At 48.6% G+C, this 24,812-nt stretch overlaps 3 protein-coding genes across 3 annotated transcripts; all 3 read left to right on the forward strand.

Moving 5' to 3' along the window:
• The first annotated feature begins 10,778 nt into the window (after window positions 1-10,778).
• LOC138682144 (small nuclear ribonucleoprotein E-like) lies at window positions 10,779-11,957 on the forward strand. The gene is made up of 4 exons (XM_069771871.1): window positions 10,779-10,787; window positions 10,986-11,012; window positions 11,541-11,603; window positions 11,841-11,957. The coding sequence occupies exons 1-4, from the start codon at window positions 10,779-10,781 to the stop codon at window positions 11,955-11,957; spliced, it is 216 nt and encodes a 71-aa protein (XP_069627972.1).
• Window positions 11,958-15,399: 3,442 nt separating this feature from the next.
• On the forward strand, window positions 15,400-21,396 carry LOC138682145 (zinc finger CCCH domain-containing protein 11A-like). The gene is given in 12 exon segments (XM_069771872.1): window positions 15,400-15,453; window positions 15,639-15,758; window positions 16,386-16,509; window positions 16,958-17,121; window positions 17,123-17,160; window positions 17,462-17,598; window positions 18,127-18,207; window positions 19,309-19,404; window positions 19,615-19,680; window positions 19,930-20,099; window positions 20,499-20,566; window positions 21,132-21,396. Coding segments are annotated over 12 exon segments (1,383 nt in total).
• Window positions 21,397-22,124: 728 nt separating this feature from the next.
• LOC138682146 (small nuclear ribonucleoprotein E-like) lies at window positions 22,125-23,322 on the forward strand. The gene is made up of 4 exons (XM_069771873.1): window positions 22,125-22,136; window positions 22,351-22,377; window positions 22,906-22,968; window positions 23,206-23,322. The coding sequence occupies exons 1-4, from the start codon at window positions 22,125-22,127 to the stop codon at window positions 23,320-23,322; spliced, it is 219 nt and encodes a 72-aa protein (XP_069627974.1).
• Window positions 23,323-24,812: the final 1,490 nt, after the last annotated feature.

Here is a 24,812-nt window from a genome sequence, read left to right on the forward strand (position 1 = left end):
CCACCTTAAAAATGGCTTAGGACATTGCTGAAACCACGTGTGAGAGTTACTGCCTCGAGTGTTACAAAGCTGTCGGCAGCAGGGAGTTCTTAATGCACAGGAGAGGACAAAATTGTGTGGAGTGTTTCTGTTCCTGTTGTGCTCTCCCCCTCCATCGTTTTGCAGAGGTCCAGGATCCAGGTGTGGCTTTATGAGCAAGTGAACATGCGGCTAGAAGGCTGCATCATTGTGAGTATCAGGATGTCTTTGGATTGGGTATTTTGTTGGTTGTTCTTCCAATTCATAAAACTGTTTCTTCCTGTCAGGAAAAACTAGCATGGGGGATGGAAATACCTCGTGCCTCTCCAATTAATAGTCTTAATTGTCCAGCCCACGTCAGCACAGCTCACGATAGCTTGTGGTGTTGTTGCTGAAGTTTAGAGCAGGGCACGTAGCTCAGCGGCGGCTTTTGTTGCTGATTTTTAGGGCTTTGATGAATATAGGAACTTGGTGCCGGCCGACGCAGAGGAAATTCGCTCCAAACCAAAATCAAGGAAAGAGCTGGGTATGTCAGTATGTCTGTGTAAGCCGAGCGACGCCTGAAACGTGGCTGCGTGAGCCTTCCCCGTAGCAAGGCTTCAAAGCACAAAACCTGTGAAGAGTGTTGAGTTTGGAGTACAGTGAGCGGATACTGGCTAGGTGTCGGTTCCTGCTGTTTCTTGAGCTGGTGGTTTTGTTGAACGTGAAGGAGAAAGAATCTGCCTCTGCCTGCGACGAGTCTTTGTCTTTCAAATGTGTGTAACAACGGATGGACTGCGCTGCACTTTTTCTGCAGCCCGGGTAGCAGGAGGGGTCCAGTCAAACTCCTGCTCAGGAATATGGAAGGCGACAAGTGAAATGCTGAGCTGCTTGGGCATTCAAAAGAGCTAGATCTGAGGGGATTTCTCTTGTTCCCCCCATGGTGGTGGACATAGTAAAGTTGCACTGTACAGGTGTGTCTCACTTCCTAGGGAAAAGAAATGGCACCTTCTAGACCGTGAATTCCTCCTGATTGGTGTTGGAATGCCTCTGCTGGGCAAAGCGGTGGTCCTTAATTGCCTTCCATTTAAGAGTTGGCTTGTGCAAACTGCAGAAATCGTGCTTGAAACTTCATTTAATTATCAATGGCATCAGTAACACATCCAGTAATTTCTAGGAGGAGATGCGTAGGAATCTGTATGACACAAGAGTCTGTTTTTGAAGGTGCTAAGGGTGAAAAGTGAATAGTCCCATCAATACTGAGGAAGGGAAGGAAACCTCGCGCTTAACAACTGGTCTTACTCCCGTTGTGGTTGAAGCCCAGCCGGTAACAAAGCACCACGCAGCCGCTTGCTCACTCTCCTCTCCCCCCGCCGCCCCGGGCCACGGTGGGATGAGCAGAAAACATAAGGCAGGCTCGTGGGTGGAGATAAGGAGTGGGAGAGATCACTCGCCCCTTATGGTCACGGGCAAAAGACAGGCTCAACTTGGGGAAGAAACAAAATCAGTTTAGTTTACTGCAAATCCAAACAAGCCAAGGATATTAGGAAGCAAAACCAAACCTGCGACCACCTGCCCCCCACCCCTCCCTCCTTCCCGCCTCAACTCCACTCCCGGGTTTCTCTCCCTCCTCCCCCCGGCGGCGGGGCATGGGGGCTGGGGTCGGTTCCTCACAGGTTGTCTCTGCCCCTCCTTCCTCCTCAGGGGGAGGAGGACTCCGCACTCGGCCCCTGCTCCACCGTGAGGTCCCTCCCACGGGAGACTGTCCTTCAGGAAGGTCTGGTCCTTGCCGCGGGCTGCAGTTCCTCACAAACTTCCCTGGCGTGGGTCCTTTCCGCGGGCCGGTCTTCAGCCACACACGGCTCCAGCGCGGGCTTTCCCATGGAGCCACGGCCATCTTGGGGGGCCTCTGCTCCACCGTTCAGCTCCATGGGCTGCAGGGGCATCAACCTCCTCAGGCGCCCCTCCTCCCCCCCGACCCCGGTATCTGCAGAGCTGTTCCTCTCACATTCCTAATCCCCCTACTCGCTGCAGGTTCCCCTTCTTAAATATTTCATCCCAGAGGCGCTGCCGCTGTCGCTGATTGCGTCGGCCTGGGCCAGAGGCGGGTCCGACTCCGAGCTGAGGGAGCTTCGAGCAGCTTCTCACAGGAGCCACCCCTGCGGCCCCTGCGCTGCTACCAAAACCCCGCCACACAAACCCGTAACAATTCCCTTTGCCAAGCAGTCAAAACCCAGTAACTAACAGGAGAACCCAACTTGCCCTCTCTTTATTTCAGATTTGGGAAAATCCCCTGCCAGAAAAAAAGAAAAATCCTGGAAAATCCGCTAGTGTTTGTGTGAGTAGATGGTTCCAACCTTTTGTCATTAACTCGTAAGAACAATTTCATTCCGTTTTGTCCAAGAGAGTCAGAAATACTTGCACAGAAGCGCGCAGCATGGGAATGAAAGGGGTCAGAACCGCTTGAATTTGAGCTTTATCTGGTGTGGTGGCAGGTTTTATGGCATTTAGTATCTTTAGAACAGTAAGAATCACAGTATCTGACTTTGCATCCAAAAAACCTGCTTGTGGCTAGGGAAGATCAGTTTCAGCGCTGGAGGCACCAAAAAATCATCAGCTGTCGAACTGGACCTAAGCCATCTTTTCAAACCTTCCGTGATCTTGCTGCAATGCATGATGATGGATTTATGGATTAGAGAACAGCGTATGATGGCAAACTTGTAGCATTGGCTCTGATGTAAAAAGAGAACAAATTCTTTCCGAAAATCAGTGTAATTCCAAATTCTTGGTATCACGCAGCCATGCCACTTGCAAAGGAAGCATTTCCCTGCCTCTCAAAGCTTGCTGTATCCTCGATCTGCTGTCTCCCTGCTGTTAATTGATTGCAACTCCGCGTGCCCGATTAGGGCTGAGAGTTGCTCTCGCTACGGATATCGTGCACCATGTGCTGTGCACGCTCGTGTGTATAGAAACGTTGATACTGTATGCGTGTACGTAGGTATGCCTGTTTGTGTGCTGACCCCAAAATCACTCGTGTTATAAAGCATCAGCCTTGAAGGCATATTCATCAAACTGTTATGTAGATCTTTTGGGTTTGCCGGTTCCCTCAAAATGAGAGACTTTTTATGCAGTCTGCTGTGGCAAATAGCCCCACATTCTAATTTTTACTATCGCTCTTGCTGACTTTATCATCCCTCGCTCTTGGCGTGTGCATGAACGGGTATGTGTATGTGTGTCCAGACAGTATTTAACAGGTCGAGTTGACTAAAACAACTGTAAAGAGTGGAAATTCTGACTGTTGTGCTTCAGCTTTGGACAACTTGGCTTCAGATTCTCATGCAGAGAACGAGATGTGTTAGCAAGAGCTTGTCCTGTGCTTCAGACAACATGCTGGGTGGTTTGCATACGCATCATAGTGCAGCGTTCTCTGTGTAACTTGTGACACCGAGGGCGCTGTCAGCCTAGTGGAGTGCGGTAACCAGCAGGTAAATCATCATCAGCTGTTTGCGGCTGGGGTAAGGCTGACGGATTGACAAGGGGGATGAGAACACGTAGTTCCTGGTGCTCTGCCTTCCTTGTGATCTGACTGTCCTGATACACAGGGGGGGCGTTAAGCATCTTTACTATTTTTGTAAGCGATTAAAGGCACAAAGTAGAGCAGCAAGAGAGACTGCCCAAGTGAAATACTTTGTGCTTTATAACCCGCAAGTACCCACAGGTAGGTGCAATAGTACTCCTCTCGTGCGTTTGTTGGGGTGCAACAAAAAAGTTTTGTTCCCTTCTTGGTCTTTGGTACAGGACACAGGCAGGTCAGCAAGCTGGAAGGTTAGACCAGGGAGTAGGACTGTTTCTTCTTTTTCGCTTACTGATACCTTTCTTTAGGGTTACTTTGAAAAAGAAGATTTGACCGCTCAAGCCATCAGGAGACTTTCCGTCCAAGAAAGAGCGAAGCCAGCTCTTGCCAGGACGGGAGGAAGTCCCTGTTGAGAGCGAAGCCTTCGAACCTGAGCTGGTTCTCAGACGGTGTCGATTATGTCCAAGCAAGGGGACGACTGCTACTTCTATTTCTATTCCACCTGTGACAAGGTATGTTTGGGCTTCTTTTGCTTTGGGGTTTCTTGTTGAGTTTTTAGGAGAGGAGGGGGCGGAGGCATCCAGATTTCTGTTAACTTCACAAGCAGTTCGATTCTGCGTCCAGTTCTACTAGCATGGATAATTTTGGAGGCTGTACTGTTTTAATTTCCTCTTTGTGGGTTTCCTTTTGGTTACAGGGAGACAGCTGTTCCTTCCGCCACTGTGCGGCCGCTCTGGGAAATGAGAGAGTGTGCAGGCTGTGGCAGGAGGGTCGCTGTTTCAAGACTACCTGCAGATTCAGACACATGGAAGTCGATGTGAGTGTTTGGCTAAAGATGTGTTCTCCAACTAAATCCCTGAAAGCATTTTTCCTTGCTGTCGGCAGCCTGAATGTGCTTGTACGTGATAGATTTACTTGCTTTCAAAGGATACTGGTTTCCGTTACTTGGAGGGGGGTGGGAGGAAGTTGGGGGAAGAAAGATCAATTTCTTAGGTATATCTCAGCAAGACATTTTTGTATTAGGTGCTGGCGTTGTTCTGACGTCTTGGGGTAGCACAGGGTGGGGAGGGAGAAGATGGGAAGGAAATAAGGCTCTGAAAGATAACTTGAGATAGATTCAAGCTAGGCAGTTTAAGGCATTTTTTTCCCTCTGAATAATCCCAGTATTTTGCACATTGTCTTAGTTTAGCCCACCCTGAACTGATGTGTGCGAGCCCCCGTCTTCTCCAACGGAATGACAGGAAAGCTAGATAATGTGTAGTAGTTACAGCGTACGCAAACTTTGTCGATCTGCCCTGCAACGCTTTCAGTGATAGACTGCCCTTTGGAACGATGTTTCCGCACTGCACTGCGATAGCCCTCTCTCTGGCATGACGTGTAACTATGTCTCTTAGCAAGCCTAAGGCGAGTGTTACCATGAGCTTTTCTTTCTGTCTGTCTTCAGAAAAAACGCAGTGAGATCCCTTGCTACTGGGAGAATCAACCAGCTGGCTGTCAAAAATCCAACTGCGCCTTCCGTCACACGAAAGGACGCTATGTTGATGGGCGCTTCTTCCCGCCAAGCAGAAGTGAGTTTCTTGGGTCCTTTTCCTTTAAGCATTAAAGAATTAATTCTGAATATTACTCAGGAGTGGGTACAATGCCGTAGAAGGCATCGAGTAACTGCTCACTGATGAGTGTAGGGAGAAGTGTGCAGTCACAGGCTCTCAGCTAAACGGACTGTAATTCTGGTATTTAATTCTTTCTTTCATGCTCAGCTTCTCTGTGCTTTGTGTGATCTTTGCACTCCAGGTTGCTTTCCCCTCATGTAATCTTTTCTGGAGGGTAGGGTGGCGAGATGAGTGTGTGAAGGGAAGCCGTTGTTCCTAGTGTGTTCGTAGGGGTGGGGAATAGGAAACTCTGAATTCAGCAGCCAGGTGGGTTATCTACCTTATCTACCGTATCTAGGCAGTGAGTGCAAGGTTGGGGTGAAAGTTTTACATGGCCAAATGAGAGATGATCCTCGTCTTCCTCTAGCTACGCTTCCAAGTCCACCTGAGCCTGCAGAAGATGATGTGAAAATGGCTCAGGCGTCACTGCAGCAAAACAGACTTTCTGTGCAGTCGAGTCCCTCTCGGCAGCTGAGGGGGGTGATGAAAGTGGAAAGCTCTGAAAAGGTCCCAAGTCCTACACATCCTCCAGGCAGCTGTAATCAGTGCTGCAGATGATGATGAAGATGGGTACTTTTTACTTACTGAAGGCATTTCTACTGGAGGTGAATGTATGAATGACAGAATGCCTGAACTGTGTAGTGTTTAAAGCTACGGACGAGAGTCTGGAGTCTTAAATATTTTTTCCCCGGTATAGCTCTTGCTTATATGAGCTTATCAAGTCAATACAGCTGTTTAAAAAAAGCCTTCCACAAACAGTTGCTTGTAGTTAAGAATACGAACAGAATATGAACCGTGGACTGAAATGTCATTGTACGAGCTACATGAGCATGAAACGTCTTGTATAATCCCTGCTCCATAACTGAATAGGTTTTATTTTGGACGTTCAGAGCAGCTTTCTGAAGATGGAGGTGAAACTAAAACACCTGTCCAGCAACCGGCAACAGAAACCCGTAGTGGATCGCAGATAATTTCCACTAGGAAAGGCAGGGCTAATACAAAGCAAGGTATTCTAGCAGCTGTAGTAGGATGGCTTGGAAGGAGAACTTGACGATTAACTCCAAAGCGATATGTTCTAAAACTACGATAGAGCATCGGGTAGCTGGATGGAGTCAGTTATTTCCACGAGCTCATTCCTCTCTAATAATGTCGTATGTCCCTTGGGTCAGACAGGTCAACTCCTCCCTGTTGACTTTTGTAAAAGAAAATAGAGCCACAGCGTGGAGTTTAAATGCCTGCAAATGTGTCCTTTCAAACACTGTGGGAAGCCATGTCTAATGACAGAGGAATCTAATATCGTGTAGATGGATTAAAACGCTTAAGACGGTAGGTTTTACTCTGTAGGATGGGAGGAGAGGTGCCAGTTGCTTACCAAAATACCCATCCGTTCTATGGCTTTTTTTACTGGTGGGGAGTGTTGAGAGGGTTTATTTGGAAGACTTTGGAAGGGTTCTGAGCTGTAAGAAGCTTGAGGATGTGTGCTCTTCAACATGTGCCTTTAGGCCTCAGCTTCATTAACCATTTTCTGTTTTCAGAGGACAATTTAAATTTTGGAATAAAAACACTTGAAGAAATCAAATTGGAGAAACTAAAGAAAAAAACAAAAAGCCAAGGTGGTGAGTTAATATCCCCTACTTGTAGTGAATACTATTGTTTCCATTTCATGGCTCCTCAGTCAAAAAGGTCAAGTAATAATTAAGATAATTCAGGCAGGTTAGCCTGCTGGTGCTGCCTTTTCTAATTAAAACCATGCTTTTATGCTTCAAGGCCCTGGTTTGATTGCAAGTATTTGGCATTTGTAGGTGCTCAGGTTGTTGTGTTGCAATAAAAGATCCAGAAGCGGTTTTTATCAGCCTGACATTAAGCCGTAGCTCATCATGTATTACACCACCTTACAGACTCTCCAGTGTGCTTGATTGGACTCTCATGTTCCTGAAGTTGAGTGAGATTTGTGAAGGAGCTAATGTGTCGACAGCACGTGGCAGAAGTAGCGGTTGGGTTAAGTGAAGCAGCAGCAGAGAGAGAGGCTAATGTCAATACGAGTGTCAGTATGCAAAAAAGGGGATAAGTGGAAAAAGCGGGCAGTAATGAAAGGGCAGACCTATAGAAGATGGTATTATACAAGTAGGCAATTTTTGAAGCGTTGACGAGGCTGACGGTGGCACTTGCAGACAGTAGCGTGATAGGAGTCTGTGTATAAGTGGTGGTGTTCAGATCTGCACAAATTCCTTTGAAAGGCAAAAAATGTGTGGCACTACTACTACGCGTAGTCACTCGTTTCTGTGGTTTGGCTACCAGAAGAGTGCCTTTTGCTGGGACGTGGGCTAGAAGGACAATGCTCTTAGTGGCTACTGGTTTCTGTGCAGTGAAGAGATTAGTCTTTGTTTTAGGGGAGGAGCCTGTGATTCAAGTGAATCTTGGCGAGAGGATGGGAAAACAGAAAGCCTCCATAGCTAAGAACTTTTTGTGAGCTGTTGTTCGGGTGCCCTCATCTAAACGTGACTATGTTTAAGGGTATTTTTGCTGTGTGCCGGAGGAAAATCCATTTTGGCAGAGATGTGTATTGGCGGCAGGCAGAAGTGGCAAATTTGGTTAGCAGCTGAAAGGCAAATCTAAGAAAAGATCCCTGGAAGCATTGAAGTTTGTGGCTGACTGTTCTAAAATCCTCCTGCAGAGAAACGTTCTTCAAGTATTGCTTGTTTTCTCTCCTTCTGAAGCTGGTAGAAGTGTCCTTCCATTAAAGCGCAACCTTGCTGACAGGCTGGGGAAGAAGACAGAGGTTCTGGAGAATGCTGACAACGCACCAAAGAGAGGTGCAGCTACTAAGCAGACATCTGGATTTGATGCACAGATTTTCTGTTTAGGTTTGCTGTTTGTCCTTTCTTCTAGTGGTTCTTTTTGCGTGTTGGTTGAGGGCTCAAGGTAGCTCTGAATCCCAGTGAAGTGATGGCTCTCATTGTGAAACGTGAACACCAAATGGAGATTTATGCAGTCTGCCAAACTTTCTCTGTTCTCTCTTGTAGTTCAAGTCCCCAGGTCTCTGAAGGAGAGGCTAGGACTGCCCTCTGAACAGAGCCGTACAGAGACAGGTACGAACTGGCTATTAAGTATGCTTTCCCCTTTTGTCTTTCCGTGAGCTTTCCTACGGCCCTAAAAGTTAATTTAAAAAAACCTGCCTGATTCCCCTTGCTCGAGTGCTGAAGCTGTCCTGTTTAGCTGCTGGCTAAATACACTTAACTAGAAGGATTGTGGTGCTGTTAAGAGAACCTGTTTGTTTGTTGGGTTTTTTTCCTGAGGCAGAGCAAGACTGCATCAGTTCTCTCTTCCTTTTACTCTAGCCAAACCGCAGGTGTGCCTGAAGCCTTTGGATGGGAAAGCCACCTTCCCCAGAAAGCAGCCACTGAAACGTAAGGCAGCCGAGAGTCATCCGTCTGCCGTGGCGGCTGTGAAGCCACCGAGTGCCACTGGTGGCGACGGGAAGGAGCCTTCAGCTAAAAAAGCAGCTGTGGTAAGGAGAGCGGCTGAGGCAGTAGTGGGTCCCTAGTAAAATTTATGCCCAAGTTGTAGCCTCCTCTTGGAGAAAAGATGGAAGACTGAAACGTTCTACGGGTCTCTGTTCCCTTTTAAATCCAGAAGCGGTCGCCAGGACGCTTGTAGTACCTTTCTGCTTTTTACGAGGTGAATGGCAGTGTTTACATAATGCTCTGCTACGTCCATTAATGCTGCGTTCTTCAAAAAGACCCAAGGTCGTTAGTAAACGTTAAGGGAACGCTAACTTTTCTTCAGGTGTGCCCTGGCTCTGTATTTTGGTTAAGGCTCAGCAATGCCAGAGGAGAAGCAGCGGAGGAAGAATCTGCAAAGCAGTCTTTGACCTGTGTATCCTAAAAACCATCTTGCTTCTTCCTAGGCTGTTGTTCCGGCTTTGCCAGAGGGCAGCCTCCTCTCCATACGCGGGAGAGGAAAACCCCAAACCAGGTAACAACCACAACTTGTTCTTTTTCTTGATCAGTGTGCCTTTCACGTGAAACTAAGTTGTTTGTTTTTTTTTTTTTTCCCACACGTGGAAAGATTAGAGTTTTGAGATACTTCATGCCAAAATCCAGCAGAGGAAAAATTCGTCTGAAATAATAAGTTTCTAGCAGCTGGCTGGACTGCTTATCTAGATTCTTGTCTGAAAATGCTGCAAGTTGGTACAGCTTTTCAGTGGCTTCTTGGGTTTTCTGAACGCCTGCAGAGGTTGACTTGGTAACCTTTTTGCAGTCAAATTCGTAAAGGTGGCAAAGTGTCTCTGGCGACAAAAACGGAACCTTCTTTGCCAGACCCCAGATGCTGTGTCTTCGCGGATAAATCCCCAAAGTGCAAAATGTACCTGCTGATACATTGGACTGTAGAAGCAGCCCCAGGTTAATTGAATAACAATCCCTGCGTAAGGCTGAGGGGTAGGAGGGATTAACTACCATTTTAAGAGCTGGTTTGCAGAAAACATCTCTCTGCTTAAGGAATGTCATACGCTGATTTGCTCTCTTTCTTGTTCTTCCCAGTCCTGAACTGCACATTGGAAGCCTGGCAGACTCTGTGGCACCGCCAGAGGTCTCAAGCCCGACCTCAGCTTCCTCACGAGTAGCAGTAAAGACAGACGGGTTGAGCTCCACAGGGGCCTGGGAAGCCCCCTTCTCTGTGGAAGACGACTTTGAGCAGTTTCTTTGGGAAATCTCAGGAGGCAAACTGGACGAGATAATTGACCCGGACCCAGAGAAGGATGAGGATGAGCTCCTCATGGAACTTGCTGAAATGCTGGACATCTGAAGCGCATAGTCTTAAGGCTTAAAATAAAGACAGAAATAAATTGAAACTGATTATTTTGTTGGATACCCAGAGGTGATTCTTTTCCTAGCTGAGGCTTTGCAAGGAGTCTTAAAGCACAGGTGAACTGGTAGACATTGGGAGTATCTGCACGCAGTTGTCCTAAACTTCCCTGCTGGTCAGACATGCGGTCTGAATTTGTGACCCTGCAGAAGACAGCTGAGACTGGGGTCTCTTGTGTACCCTGCCACCAGGGATCGTTTTCCCTAGCAGCTACCTTTTGAATCATTTTCTTAAATTTTTGAAGAACTTGAGTCTCTTCTCTTCCTACGAGGATTTGTGAAGGTGGGGCGGCCCTCAGGCATTTGCTGCTGGCAGAGGAAAAATCGGTTGTCGGAGTGGATTGTCAATACTTTCTCTTTGGAAGAAAACACTTGCGTGCTTTGATAATCCACTGTGCTGTCTTCGTTCCTAGAGGAAAGGTCTGAAACCAAAACTGAGCAAAGTGCTGTTCCGGCTCCAGAAGGGTCACCCAGCCCCAAGCTGCCGACGCTTTATCCTGCCGAAGGACTTTCTCCCGCTGAGACTTCTGCCAGCATGGGTCGGTCGGTCGTGGACTTTGGGAGAGAGGAAGAGCGCGCGAGAGCCCGGCGAGGAAGGCTTCCCCCTCGCTGCTTCCCTCCTCCTGCTCTGTCGTCAGCCTTCCCTGTCCCCGGCCTAGGCTCTGTCCGCGGAGATGGGGTTTGGTATACGCCATGGTTTCTGTAAATATTTTCTTCTTCCCTGTTATGCTCGTATTCTCCTGAAGGTCCTGTATGAAACGTAGCCTGGCCGCCTCCGCCTTCACCGGTAGTTGAGCTGTTCCCCATGACAGCAGTTAACAGCGTTTTTACCGAACCCTGGGGCAGGAAAGGTGGGGGTGCGTGGTCTGTCTGTGGGGCGTCCTTAACGCTCCGCTCCAGAACCTCATCTTCCGCTACCTACAGAACGTGAGTACCGCCGGGCTGCCGCGGCTTCGGCCCCGTGTGAGAGGAACGTCCCGGTGCTTCTTGCGCAGGGCCCTTCGAGCCGTGTGGGGAGCGGGGCGGCACGCCGGACGGGTCTTTCCGAGGTCGGGATGGGGTTTTTGGAGCCGGTCTCGCTTGAACTGAAGAACTTGCTGTCGTTGCGATCCGTGAGAAGAACAGCTAGTTCCGAGTTGGGCGTTTTTCCTTCTCACCTTAAGGAGTTACCTTTGTAAGAGGCGTTTGCTCTTGCAGTCACGTGTGCAGGGATGTTTTCCGTGACAGTCTTGAAGCCTGTGCTGTTGTGTGTTCGCCAGTGAAGGCAGAGAGGATTTCCAGAATAGTCTACCACCTTAAAAATGGCTTAGGACGTTGCTGAAACCACGCGTGAGAGTTACTGCCTCGAGTGTTACAAAGCTGTCGGCAGCAGGGAGTTCTTAATGCACAGGAGAGGACAAAATTGTGTGGAGTGTTTCTGTTCCTGTTGTGCTCTCCCCCTCCATCGTTTTGCAGAGGTCCAGGATCCAGGTGTGGCTTTATGAGCAAGTGAACATGCGGCTAGAAGGCTGCATCATTGTGAGTATCAGGATGTCTTTGGATTGGGTATTTTGTTGGTTGTTCTTCCAATTCATAAAACTGTTTCTTCCTGTCAGGAAAAACTAGCATGGGGGATGGAAATACCTCGTGCCTCTCCAATTAATAGTCTTAATTGTCCAGCCCACGTCAGCACAGCTCACGATAGCTTGTGGTGTTGTTGCTGAAGTTTAGAGCAGGGCACGTAGCTCAGCGGCGGCTTTTGTTGCTGATTTTTAGGGCTTTGATGAATATAGGAACTTGGTGCTGGACGACGCAGAGGAAATTCGCTCCAAACCAAAATCAAGGAAAGAGCTGGGTATGTCAGTATGTCTGTGTAAGCTGAGCGACGCCTGAAACCTGGCTGCGTGAGCCTTCCCCGTAGCAAGGCTTTAAAGCACGAAACGTGTGAAGAGTGTTGAGTTTGGAGTACAGTGAGCGGATACTGGCTAGGTCTCGGTTCCTGCTGTTTCTTGAGCTGGTGGTTTTGTTGAACGTGAAGGAGAAAGAATCTGCCTCTGCCTGAGTCTTTGTCTTTCAAATGTGTGTAACAACGGATGGACTGCACTGCACTTTTTCTGCAGCCCGGGTGGCTGGAGGGGTCCAGTCAAACTCCTGCTCAGGAATATGGAAGGCGACAAGCGAAATGCTGAGCTGCTTGGACATTCAAAAGAGCTAGATCTGAGGGGATTTCTCTTGTTCCCCCCATGGTGGTGGACATAGTAAAGTTGCACTGTACAGGTGTGTCTCACTTCCTAGGGAAAAGAAATGGCACCTTCTAGACCGTGAATTCCTCCTGATTGGTGTTGGAATGCCTCTGCTGGGCAAAGCGGTGGTCCTTAATTGCCTTCCATTTAAGAGTTGGCTTGTGCAAACTGCAGAAATCGTGCTTGAAACTTCATTTAATTATCAATGGCATCAGTAACACATCCAGTAATTTCTAGGAGGAGATGCGTAGGAATCTGTATGACACAAGAGTCTGTTTTTGAAGGTGCTAAGGGTGAAAAGTGAACAGTCCCATCAATACTGAGGAAGGGAAGGAAACCTCGCGCTTAACAACTGGTCTCACTCCCGTTGTGGTTGAAGCCCAGCCGGTAACAAAGCACCACGCAGCCGCTTGCTCACTCTCCTCTCCCCCCGCCGCCCCGGGCCACGGTGGGATGAGCAGAAAACATAAGGCAGGCTCGTGGGTGGAGATAAGGAGTGGGAGAGATCACTCGCCCCTTATGGTCACGGGCAAAAGACAGGCTCAACTTGGGGAAGAAACAAAATCAGTTTAGTTTACTGCAAATCCAAACAAGCCAAGGATATTAGGAAGCAAAACCAAACCTGCGACCACCTGCCCCCCACCCCTCCCTCCTTCCCGCCTCAACTCCACTCCCGGGTTTCTCTCCCTCCTCCCCCCGGCGGCGGGGCATGGGGGCTGGGGTCGGTTCCTCACAGGTTGTCTCTGCCCCTCCTTCCTCCTCAGGGGGAGGAGGACTCCGCACTCGGCCCCTGCTCCACCGTGAGGTCCCTCCCACGGGAGACTGTCCTTCAGGAAGGTCTGGTCCTTGCCGCGGGCTGCAGTTCCTCACAAACTTCCCTGGCGTGGGTCCTTTCCGCGGGCCGGTCTTCAGCCACACACGGCTCCAGCGCGGGCTTTCCCATGGAGCCACGGCCATCTTGGGGGGCCTCTGCTCCACCGTTCAGCTCCATGGGCTGCAGGGGCATCAACCTCCTCAGGCGCCCCTCCTCCCCCCCGACCCCGGTATCTGCAGAGCTGTTCCTCTCACATTCCTAATCCCCCTACTCGCTGCAGGTTCCCCTTCTTAAATATTTCATCCCAGAGGCGCTGCCGCTGTCGCTGATTGCGTCGGCCTGGGCCAGAGGCGGGTCCGACTCCGAGCTGAGGGAGCTTCGAGCAGCTTCTCACAGGAGCCACCCCTGCGGCCCCTGCGCTGCTACCAAAACCCTGCCACACAAACCCGTAACAATTCCCTTTGCCAAGCAGTCAAAACCCAGTAACTAACAGGAGAACCCAACTTGCCCTCTCTTTATTTCAGATTTGGGAAAATCCCCTGCCAGAAAAAAAGAAAAATCCTGGAAAATCCGCTAGTGTTTGTGTGAGTAGAAGGTTCCAACCTTTTGTCATTAACTCGTAAGAACTATTTCATTCCGTTTTGTCCAAGAGAGTCAGAAATACTTGCACAGAAGCGCGCAGCATGGGAATGAAAGGGGTCAGAACCGCTTGAATTTGAGCTTTATCTGGTGTGGTGGCAGGTTTTATGGCATTTAGTATCTTTAGAACAGTAAGAATCACAGTATCTGACTTTGCATCCAAAAAACCTGCTTGTGGCTAGGGAAGATCAGTTTCAGCGCTGGAGGCACCAAAAAATCATCAGCTGTCGAACTGGACCTAAGCCATCTTTTCAAACCTTCCGTGATCTTGCTGCAATGCATGATGATGGATTTATGGATTAGAGAACAGCGTATGATGGCAAACTTGTAGCATTGGCTCTGATGTAAAAAGAGAACAAATTCTTTCCGAAAATCAGTGTAATTCCAAATTCTTGGTATCACGCAGCCATGCCACTTGCAAAGGAAGCATTTCCCTGCCTCTCAAAGCTTGCTGTATCCTCGATCTGCTGTCTCCCTGCTGTTAATTGATTGCAACTCCGCGTGTCCGATTAGGGCTGAGAGTTGCTCTCGCTACGGATATCGTGCACCATGTGCTGTGCACGCTCGTGTGTATAGAAACGTTGATACTGTATGCGTGTACGTAGGTATGCCTGTTTGTGTGCTGACCCCAAAATCACTCGTGTTATAAAGCATCAGCCTTGAAGGCATATTCATCAAACTGTTATGTAGATCTTTTGGGTTTGCCGGTTCCCTCAAAATGAGAGACTTTTTATGCAGTCTGCTGTGGCAAATAGCCCCACATTCTAATTTTTACTATCGCTCTTGCTGACTTTATCATCCCTCGCTCTTGGCGTGTGCATGAACGGGTATGTGTATGTGTGTCCAGACAGTATTTAACAGGTCGAGTTGACTAAAACAACTGTAAAGAGTGGAAATTCTGACTGTTGTGCTTCAGCTTTGGACAACTTGGCTTCAGATTCTCATGCAGAGAACGCGATGTGTTAGCAAGAGCTTGTCCTGTGCTTCAGACGACATGCTGGGTGGTTTGCATACGCATCATAGTGCAGCGTTCTCTGTGTAACTTGTGACACCGAGGGCGCTGTCAGCCTAGTGGAGTGCGGTAACCAGCAGGTAAATCATCATCAGCTGTTTGCGGCTGGGGTAAGGCTGACGGATTGACAAGGGGGATGAGAACACGTAGTTCCTGGTGCTCTGCCTTCCTTGTGATCTGACTGTCCTGATACACAGGGGGGGCGTTAAGCATCTTTACTATTTTTGTAAGCGATTAAAGGCACAAAGTAGAGCAGCAAGAGAGACTGCCCAAGTGAAATACTTTGTGCTTTATAACCCGCAAGTACCCACAGGTAGGTGCAATAGTACTCCTCTCGTGCGTTTGTTGGGGTGCAACAAAAAAGTTTTGTTCCCTTCTTGGTCTTTGGTACAGGACACAGGCAGGTCAGCAAGCTGGAAGGTTAGACCAGGGAGTAGGACTGTTTCTTCTTTTTCACTTACTGATACCTTTCTTTAGGGTTACTTTGAAAAAGAAGATTTGACCGCTCAAGCCATCAGGAGACTTTCCGTCCAAGAAAGAGCGAAGCCAGCTCTTGCCAGGACGGGAGGAAGTCCCTGTTGAGAGCGAAGCCTTCGAACCTGAGCTGGTTCTCAGACGGTGTCGATTATGTCCAAGCAAGGGGACGACTGCTACTTCTATTTCTATTCCACCTGTGACAAGGTATGTTTGGGCTTCTTTTGCTTTGGGGTTTCTTGTTGAGTTTTTAGGAGAGGAGGGGGCGGAGGCATCCAGATTTCTGTTAACTTCACAAGCAGTTCGATTCTGCGTCCAGTTCTACTAGCATGGATAATTCTGGAGGCTGTACTGTTTTAATTTCCTCTTTGTGGGTTTCCTTTTGGTTACAGGGAGACAGCTGTTCCTTCCGCCACTGTGCGGCCGCTCTGGGAAATGAGAGAGTGTGCAGGCTGTGGCAGGAGGGTCGCTGTTTCAAGACTACCTGCAGATTCAGACACATGGAAGTCGATGTGAGTGTTTGCCTAAAGATGTGTTCTCCAACTAAATCCCTGAAAGCATTTTTCCTTGCTGTCGGCAGCCTGAATGTGCTTGTACGTGATAGATTTACTTGCTTTCAAAGGATACTGGTTTCCGTTACTTGGAGGGGGGTGGGAGGAAGTTGGGGGAAGAAAGATCAATTTCTTAGGTATATCTCAGCAAGACATTTTTGTATTAGGTGCTGGCGTTGTTCTGACGTCTTGGGGTAGCACAGGGTGGGGAGGGAGAAGATGGGAAGGAAATAAGGCTCTGAAAGATAACTTGAGATAGATTCAAGCTAGGCAGTTTAAGGCATTTTTTTCCCTCTGAATAATCCCAGTATTTTGCACATTGTCTTAGTTTAGCCCACCCTGAACTGATGTGTGCGAGCCCCCGTCTTCTCCAACGGAATGACAGGAAAGCTAGATAATGTGTAGTAGTTACAGCGTACGCAAACTTTGTCGATCTGCCCTGCAATGCTTTCAGTGATAGACTGCCCTTTGGAACGATGTTTCCGCACTGCACTGCGATAGCCCTCTCTCTGGCATGACGTGTAACTATGTCTCTTAGCAAGCCTAAGGCGAGTGTTACCATGAGCTTTTCTTTCTGTCTGTCTTCAGAAAAAACGCAGTGAGATCCCTTGCTACTGGGAGAATCAACCAGCTGGCTGTCAAAAATCCAACTGCGCCTTCCGTCACACGAAAGGACGCTATGTTGATGGGCGCTTCTTCCCGCCAAGCAGAAGTGAGTTTCTTGGGTCCTTTTCCTTTAAGCATTAAAGAATTAATTCTGAATATTACTCAGGAGTGGGTACAATGCCGTAGAAGGCATCGAGTAACTGCTCACTGATGAGTGTAGGGAGAAGTGTGCAGTCACAGGCTCTCAGCTAAACGGACTGTAATTCTGGTATTTAATTCTTTCTTTCATGCTCAGCTTCTCTGTGCTTTGTGTGATCTTTGCACTCCAGGTTGCTTTCCCCTCATGTAATCTTTTCTGGAGGGTAGGGTGGCGAGATGAGTGTGTGAAGGGAAGCCGTTGTTCCTAGTGTGTTCGTAGGGGTGGGGAATAGGAAACTCTGAATTCAGCAGCCAGGTGGGTTATCTACCTTATCTACCGTATCTAGGCAGTGAGTGCAAGGTTGGGGTGAAAGTTTTACATGGCCAAATGAGAGATGATCCTCGTCTTCCTCTAGCTACGCTTCCAAGTCCACCTGAGCCTGCAGAAGATGATGTGAAAATGGCTCAGGCGTCACTGCAGCAAAACAGACTTTCTGTGCAGTCGAGTCCCTCTCGGCAGCTGAGGGGGGTGATGAAAGTGGAAAGCTCTGAAAAGGTCCCAAGTCCTACACATCCTCCAGGCAGTTGTAATCAGTGCTGCAGATGATGATGAAGATGGGTACTTTTTACTTACTGAAGGCATTTCTGCTGGAGGTGAATGTATAAATTCACAGAGTACCTGAACTGTGTAGTGTTTAAAGCTACGGACGAGAGCCTGGAGTCTTAAATATTTTTTCCCCGGTATAGCTCTTGCTTATATGAGCTTATCAAGTCAATACAGCTGTTTAAAAAAAGCCTTCCACAAACAGTTGCTTGTAGTTAAGAATACGAACAGAATATGAACCGTGGACTGAAATGTCATTGTACGAGCTACATGAGCATGAAACGTCTTGTATAATCCCTGCTCCATAACTGAATAGGTTTTATTTTGGATGTTCAGAGCAGCTTTCTGAAGATGGAGGTGAAACTAAAACACCTGTCCAGCAACCGGCAACAGAAACCCGTAGTGGATCGCAGATAATTTCCACTAGGAAAGGCAGGGCTAATACAAAGCAAGGTATTCTAGCAGCTGTAGTAGGATGGCTTGGAAGGAGAACTTGACGATTAACTCCAAAGCGATATGTTCTAAAACTACGATAGAGCATCGGGTAGCTGGATGGAGTCAGTTATTTCCACGAGCTCATTCCTCTCTAATAATGTCGTATGTCCCTTGGGTCAGACAGGTCAACTCCTCCCTGTTGACTTTTGTAAAAGAAAATAGAGCCACAGCGTGGAGTTTAAATGCCTGCAAATGTGTCCTTTCAAACACTGTGGGAAGCCATGTCTAATGACAGAGGAATCTAATATCGTGTAGATGGATTAAAACGCTTAAGACGGTAGGTTTTACTCTGTAGGATGGGAGGAGAGGTGCCAGTTGCTTACCAAAATACCCATCCGTTCTATGGCTTTTTTTACTGGTGGGGAGTGTTGAGAGGGTTTATTTGGAAGACTTTGGAAGGGTTCTGAGCTGTAAGAAGCTTGAGGATGTGTGCTCTTCAACATGTGCCTTTAGGCCTCAGCTTCATTAACCATTTTCTGTTTTCAGAGGACAATTTAAATTTTGGAATAAAAACACTTGAAGAAATCAAATTGGAGAAACTAAAGAAAAAAACAAAAAGCCAAGGTGGTGAGTTAATATCCCCTACTTGTAGTGAATACTATTGTTTCCATTTCATGGCTCCTCAGTCAAAAAGGTCAAGTAATAATTAAGATAATTCAGGCAGGTTAGCCTGCTGGTGCTGCCTTTTCTAATTAAAACCATGCTTTTATGCTTCAAGGCCCTGGTTTGATTGCAAGTATTTGGCATTTGTAGGTGCTCAGTTTGTTGTGTTGCAATAAAAGATCCAGAAGCGGTTTTTATCAGCCTGACATTAAGCCGTAGCTCATCATGTATTACACCACCTTACAGACTCTCCAGTGTGCTTGATTGGACTCTCATGTTCCTGAAGTTGAGTGAGATTTGTGAATGAGCTAATGTGTCGACAGCACGTGGCAGAAGTAGCGGTTGGGTTAAGTGAAGCAGCAGCAGAGAGAGAGGCTAATGTCAATACGAGTGTCAGTATGCAAAAAAGGGGATAAGTGGAAAAAGCGGGCAGTAATGAAAGGGCAGACCTATAGAAGATGGTATTATACAAGTAGGCAATTTTTGAAGCATTGACGAGGCTGACGGTGGCACTTGCGGACAGTAGCGTGATAGGAGTCTGTGTATAAGTGGTGGTGTTCAGATCTGCACAAATTCCTTTGAAAGGCAAAAAATGTGTGGCACTACTACTACGCGTAGTCACTCGTTTCTGTGGTTTGGCTACCAGAAGAGTGCCTTTTGCTGGGACGTGGGCTAGAAGGACAATGCTCTTAGTGGCTACTGGTTTCTGTGCAGTGAAGAGATTAGTCTTTGTTTTAGGGGAGGAGCCTGTGATTCAAGTGAATCTTGGCGAGAGGATGGGAAAACAGAAAGCCTCCATAGCTAAGAACTTTTTGTGAGCTGTTGTTCGGGTGCCCTCATCTAAACGTGACTATGTTTAAGGGTATTTTTGCTGTGTGCCGGAGGAAAATCCATTTTGGCAGAGATGTGTATTGGCGGCAGGCAGAAGTGGCAAATTTGGTTAGCAGCTGAAAGGCAAATCTAAGAAAAGATCCCTGGAAGCATTGAAGTTTGTGGCTGACTGTTCTAAAATCCTCCTGCAGAGAAACGTTCTTCAAGTATTGCTTGTTTTCTCTCCTTCTGAAGCTGGTAGAAGTGTCCTTCCATTAAAGCGCAACCTTGCTGACAGGCTGGGGAAGAAGACAGAGGTTCTGGAGAATGCTGACAACGCACCAAAGAGAGGTGCAGCTACTAAGCAGACATCTGGATTTGATGCACAGATTTTCTGTTTAGGTTTGCTGTTTGTCCTTTCTTCTAGTGGTTCTTTTTGCGTGTTGGTTGAGGGCTCAAGGTAGCTCTGAATCCCAGTGAAGTGATGGCTCTCATTGTGAAACGTGAACACCAAATGGAGATTTATGCAGTCTGCCGAACTTTTTCTGTTCTCTCTTGTAGTTCAAGTCCCCAGGTCTCTGAAGGAGAGGCTAGGACTGCCCTCTGAACAGAGCCGTACAGAGACAGGTACGAACTGGCTATTAAGTATGCTTTCCCCTTTTGTCTTTCCGTGAGCTTTCCTACGGCCCTAAAAGTTAATTTAAAAAAACCTGCCTGATTCCCCTTGCTCGAGTGCTGAAGCTGTCCTGTTTAGCTGCTGGCTAAATACACTTAACTAGAAGGATTGTGGTGCTGTTAAGAGAACCTGTTTGTTTGTTGGGTTTTTTTCCTGAGGCAGAGCAAGACTGCATCAGTTCTCTCTTCCTTTTACTCTAGCCAAACCGCAGGTGTGCCTGAAGCCTTTGGATGGGAAAGCCACCTTCCCCAGAAAGCAGCCACTGAAACGTAAGGCAGCCGAGAGTCATCCGTCTGCCGTGGCGGCTGTGAAGCCACCGAGTGCCACTGGTGGCGACGGGAAGGAGCCTTCAGCTAAAAAAGCAGCTGTGGTAAGGAGAGCGGCTGAGGCAGTAGTGGGTCCCTAGTAAAATTTATGCCCAAGTTGTAGCCTCCTCTTGGAGAAAAGATGGAAGACTGAAACGTTCTACGGGTCTCCGTTCCCTTTTAAATCCAGAAGCGGTCGCCAGGACGCTTGTAGTACCTTTCTGCTTTTTACGAGGTGAATGGCAGTGTTTACATAATGCTCTGCTACGTCCATTAATGCTGCGTTCTTCAAAAAGACCCAAGGTCGTTAGTAAACGTTAAGGCAATGCTAACTTTTCTTCAGGTGTGCCCTGGCTCTGTATTTTGGTTAAGGCTCAGCAATGCCAGAGGAGAAGCAGCGGAGGAAGAATCTGCAAAGCAGTCTTTGACCTGTGTATCCTAAAAACCATCTTGCTTCTTCCTAGGCTGTTGTTCCGGCTTTGCCAGAGGGCAGCCTCCTCTCCATACGCGGGAGAGGAAAACCCCAAACCAGGTAACAACCACAACTTGTTCTTTTTCTTGATCAGTGTGCCTTTCACGTGAAACTAAGTTGTTTGTTTTTTTTTTTTCCCCACACGTGGAAAGATTAGAGTTTTGAGATACTTCATGCCAAAATCCAGCAGAGGAAAAATTCGTCTGAAATAATAAGTTTCTAGCAGCTGGCTGGACTGCTTATCTAGATTCTTGTCTGAAAATGCTGCAAGTTGGTACAGCTTTTCAGTGGCTTCTTGGGTTTTCTGAACGCCTGTGGAGGTTGACTCGGTAACCTTTTTGCAGTCAAATTCGTAAAGGTGGCAAAGTGTCTCTGGCGACAAAAACGGAACCTTCTTTGCCAGACCCCAGATGCTGTGTCTTCGCGGATAAATCCCCAAAGTGCAAAATGTACCTGCTGATACATTGGACTGTAGAAGCAGCCCCAGGTTAATTGAATAACAATCCCTGCGTAAGGCTGAGGGGTAGGAGGGATTAACTACCATTTTAAGAGCTGGTTTGCAGAAAACATCTCTCTGCTTAAGGAATGTCATACGCTGATTTGCTCTCTTTCTTGTTCTTCCCAGTCCTGAACTGCACATTGGAAGCCTGGCAGACTCTGTGGCACCGCCAGAGGTCTCAAGCCCGACCTCAGCTTCCTCACGAGTAGCAGTAAAGACAGACGGGTTGAGCTCCACAGGGGCCTGGGAAGCCCCCTTCTCTGTGGAAGATGACTTTGAGCGGTTTCTTTGGGAAATCTCAGGAGGCAAACTGGACGAGATAATTGACCCGGACCCAGAGAAGGATGAGGATGAGCTCCTCATGGAACTTGCTGAAATGCTGGACATCTGAAGCGCATAGTCTTAAGGCTTAAAATAAAGACAGAAATAAATTGAAACTGATTATTTTGTTGGATACCCAGAGGTGATTCTTTTCCTAGCTGAGGCTTTGCAAGGAGTCTTAAAGCACAGGTGAACTGGTAGACATTGGGAGTATCTGCACGCAGTTGTCCTAAACTTCCCTGCTGGTCAGACATGCGGTCTGAATTTGTGACCCTGCAGAAGACAGCTGAGACTGGGGTCTCTTGTGTACCCTGCCACCAGGGATCGTTTTCCCTAGCAGCTACCTTTTGAATCATTTTCTTAAATTTTTGAAGAACTTGAGTCTCTTCCTACGAGGATTTGTGAAGGTGGGGCAGCCCTCAGGCATTTGCTGCTGGCAGAGGAAAAATCGGTTGTCGGAGTGGATTGTCAATACTTTCTCTTTGGAAGAAAACACTTGCGTGCTTTGATAATGCACTGTGCTGTCTTCGTTCCTAGAGGAAAGGTCTGAAACCAAAACTGAGCAAAGTGCTGTTCCGGCTCCAGAAGGGTCACCCAGCCCCAAGCTGCCGACGCTTTATCCTGCCGAAGGACTTTCTCCCGCTGAGACTTCTGCCAGCATGGGTCGGTCGGTCGTGGACTTTGGGAGAGAGGAAGAGCGCGCGAGAGCCCGGCGAGGAAGGCTTCCCCCTCGCTGCTTCCCTCCTCCTGCTCTGTCGTCAGCCTTCCCTGTCCCCGGCCTAGGCTCTGTCCGCGGAGATGGGGTTTGGTGTACGCCATGGTTTCTGTAAATATTTTCTTCTTCCCTGTTATGCTCGTATTCTCCTGAAGGTCCTGTATGAAACGTAGCCTGGCCGCCTCCGCCTTCACCGGTAGTTGAGCTGTTCCCCATGACAGCAGTTAACAGCGTTTTTACCGAACCCTGGGGCAGGAAAGGTGGGGGTGCGTGGTCTGTCTGTGGGGCGTCCTTAACGCTCCGCTCCAGAACCTCATCTTCCGCTACCTGCAGAACGTGAGTACCGCCGGGCTGCCGCGGCTTCGGCCCCGTGTGAGAGGAACGTCCCGGTGCTTCTTGCGCAGGGCCCTTCGAGCCGTGTGGGGAGCGGGGCGGCACGCCGGACGGGTCTTTCCGAGGTCGGGATGGGGTTTTTGGAGCCGGTCTCGCTTGAACTGAAGAACTTGCTGTCGTTGCGATCCGTGAGAAGAACAGCTAGTTCCGAGTTGGGCGTTTTTCCTTCTCACCTTAAGGAGTTACATTTGTAAGAGGCGTTTGCTCTTGCAGTCACGTGTGCAGGGATGTTTTCCGTGACAGTCTTGAAGCCTGTGCTGTTGTGTGTTCGCCAGTGAAGGCAGAGAGGATTTCCAGAATAGTCTACCACCTTAAAAATGGCTTAGGACGTTGCTGAAACCACGCGTGAGAGTTACTGCCTCGAGTGTTACAAAGCTGTCGGCAGCAGGGAGTTCTTAATGCACAGGAGAGGACAAAATTGTGTGGAGTGTTTCTGTTCCTGTTGTGCTCTCCCCCTCCATCGTTTTGCAGAGGTCCAGGATCCAGGTGTGGCTTTATGAGCAAGTGAACATGCGGCTAGAAGGCTGCATCATTGTGAGTATCAGGATGTCTTTGGATTGGGTATTTTGTTGGTTGTTCTTCCAATTCATAAAACTGTTTCTTCCTGTCAGGAAAAACTAGCATGGGGGATGGAAATACCTCGTGCCTCTCCAATTAATAGTCTTAATTGTCCAGCCCACGTCAGCACAGCTCACGATAGCTTGTGGTGTTGTTGCTGAAGTTTAGAGCAGGGCACGTAGCTCAGCGGCGGCTTTTGTTGCTGATTTTTAGGGCTTTGATGAATATAGGAACTTGGTGCCGGACGACGCAGAGGAAATTCGCTCCAAACCAAAATCAAGGAAAGAGCTGGGTATGTCAGTATGTCTGTGTAAGCTGAGCGACGCCTGAAACGTGGCTGCGTGAGCCTTCCCCGTAGCAAGGCTTCAAAGCACAAAACCTGTGAAGAGTGTTGAGTTTGGAGTACAGTGAGCGGATACTGGCTAGGTCTCGGTTCCTGCTGTTTCTTGAGCTGGTGGTTTTGTTGAACGTGAAGGAGAAAGAATCTGCCTCTGCCTGCGACGAGTCTTTGTCTTTCAAATGTGTGTAACAACGGATGGACTGCGCTGCACTTTTTCTGCAGCCCGGGTAGCAGGAGGGGTCCAGTCAAACTCCTGCTCAGGAATATGGAAGGCGACAAGTGAAATGCTGAGCTGCTTGGACATTCAAAAGAGCTAGATCTGAGGGGATTTCTCTTGTTCCCCCCATGGTGGTGGACATAGTAAAGTTGCACTGTACAGGTGTGTCTCACTTCCTAGGGAAAAGAAATGGCACCTTCTGGACCGTGAATTCCTCCTGATTTGTGTTGGAATGCCTCTGCTGGGCAAAGCGGTGGTCCTTAATTGCCTTCCATTTAAGAGTTGGCTTGTGCAAACTGCAGAAATCGTGCTTGAAACTTCATTTAATTATCAATGGCATCAGTAACACATCCAGTAATTTCTAGGAGGAGATGCGTAGGAATCTGTATGACACAAGAGTCTGTTTTTGAAGGTGCTAAGGGTGAAAAGTGAATAGTCCCATCAATACTGAGGAAGGGAAGGAAACCTCGCGCTTAACAACTGGTCTCACTCCCGTTGTGGTTGAAGCCCAGCCGGTAACAAAGCACCACGCAGCCGCTTGCTCACTCTCCTCTCCCCCCGCCGCCCCGGGCCACGGTGGGATGAGCAGAAAACATAAGGCAGGCTCGTGGGTGGAGATAAGGAGTGGGAGAGATCACTCGCCCCTTATGGTCACGGGCAAAAGACAGGCTCAACTTGGGGAAGAAACAAAATCAGTTTAGTTTACTGCAAATCCAAACAAGCCAAGGATATTAGGAAGCAAAACCAAACCTGCGACCACCTGCCCCCCACCCCTCCCTCCTTCCCGCCTCAACTCCACTCCCGGGTTTCTCTCCCTCCTCCCCCCGGCGGCGGGGCATGGGGGCTGGGGTCGGTTCCTCACAGGTTGTCTCTGCCCCTCCTTCCTCCTCAGGGGGAGGAGGACTCCGCACTCGGCCCCTGCTCCACCGTGAGGTCCCTCCCATGGGAGACTGTCCTTCAGGAAGGTCTGGTCCTTGCCGCGGGCTGCAGTTCCTCACAAACTTCCCTGGCGTGGGTCCTTTCCGCGGGCCGGTCTTCAGCCACACACGGCTCCAGCGCGGGCTTTCCCATGGAGCCACGGCCATCTTGGGGGGCCTCTGCTCCACCGTTCAGCTCCATGGGCTGCAGGGGCATCAACCTCCTCAGGCGCCCCTCCTCCCCCCCGACCCCGGTATCTGCAGAGCTGTTCCTCTCACATTCCTAATCCCCCTACTCGCTGCAGGTTCCCCTTCTTAAATATTTCATCCCAGAGGCGCTGCCGCT

The sequence above is a fragment of the Haliaeetus albicilla genome, chromosome 26 (genome assembly GCF_947461875.1).
Source record: "Haliaeetus albicilla chromosome 26, bHalAlb1.1, whole genome shotgun sequence".
NCBI classification, from domain to species: Eukaryota; Metazoa; Chordata; class Aves; order Accipitriformes; family Accipitridae; genus Haliaeetus; species Haliaeetus albicilla.

Excerpts from the sequence above, each read along its gene's own strand:
- LOC138682144 (XM_069771871.1), top strand. Across the intron at positions 11,013-11,540 it reads TCTTCCGCTACCTACAGAAC|AGGTCCAGGATCCAGGTGTG; the intron begins GTGAGTACCGCC and ends ATCGTTTTGCAG. Across the intron at positions 11,604-11,840 it reads GGCTAGAAGGCTGCATCATT|GGCTTTGATGAATATAGGAA; the intron begins GTGAGTATCAGG and ends GCTGATTTTTAG.
- LOC138682146 (XM_069771873.1), top strand. Across the intron at positions 22,378-22,905 it reads TCTTCCGCTACCTGCAGAAC|AGGTCCAGGATCCAGGTGTG; the intron begins GTGAGTACCGCC and ends ATCGTTTTGCAG. Across the intron at positions 22,969-23,205 it reads GGCTAGAAGGCTGCATCATT|GGCTTTGATGAATATAGGAA; the intron begins GTGAGTATCAGG and ends GCTGATTTTTAG.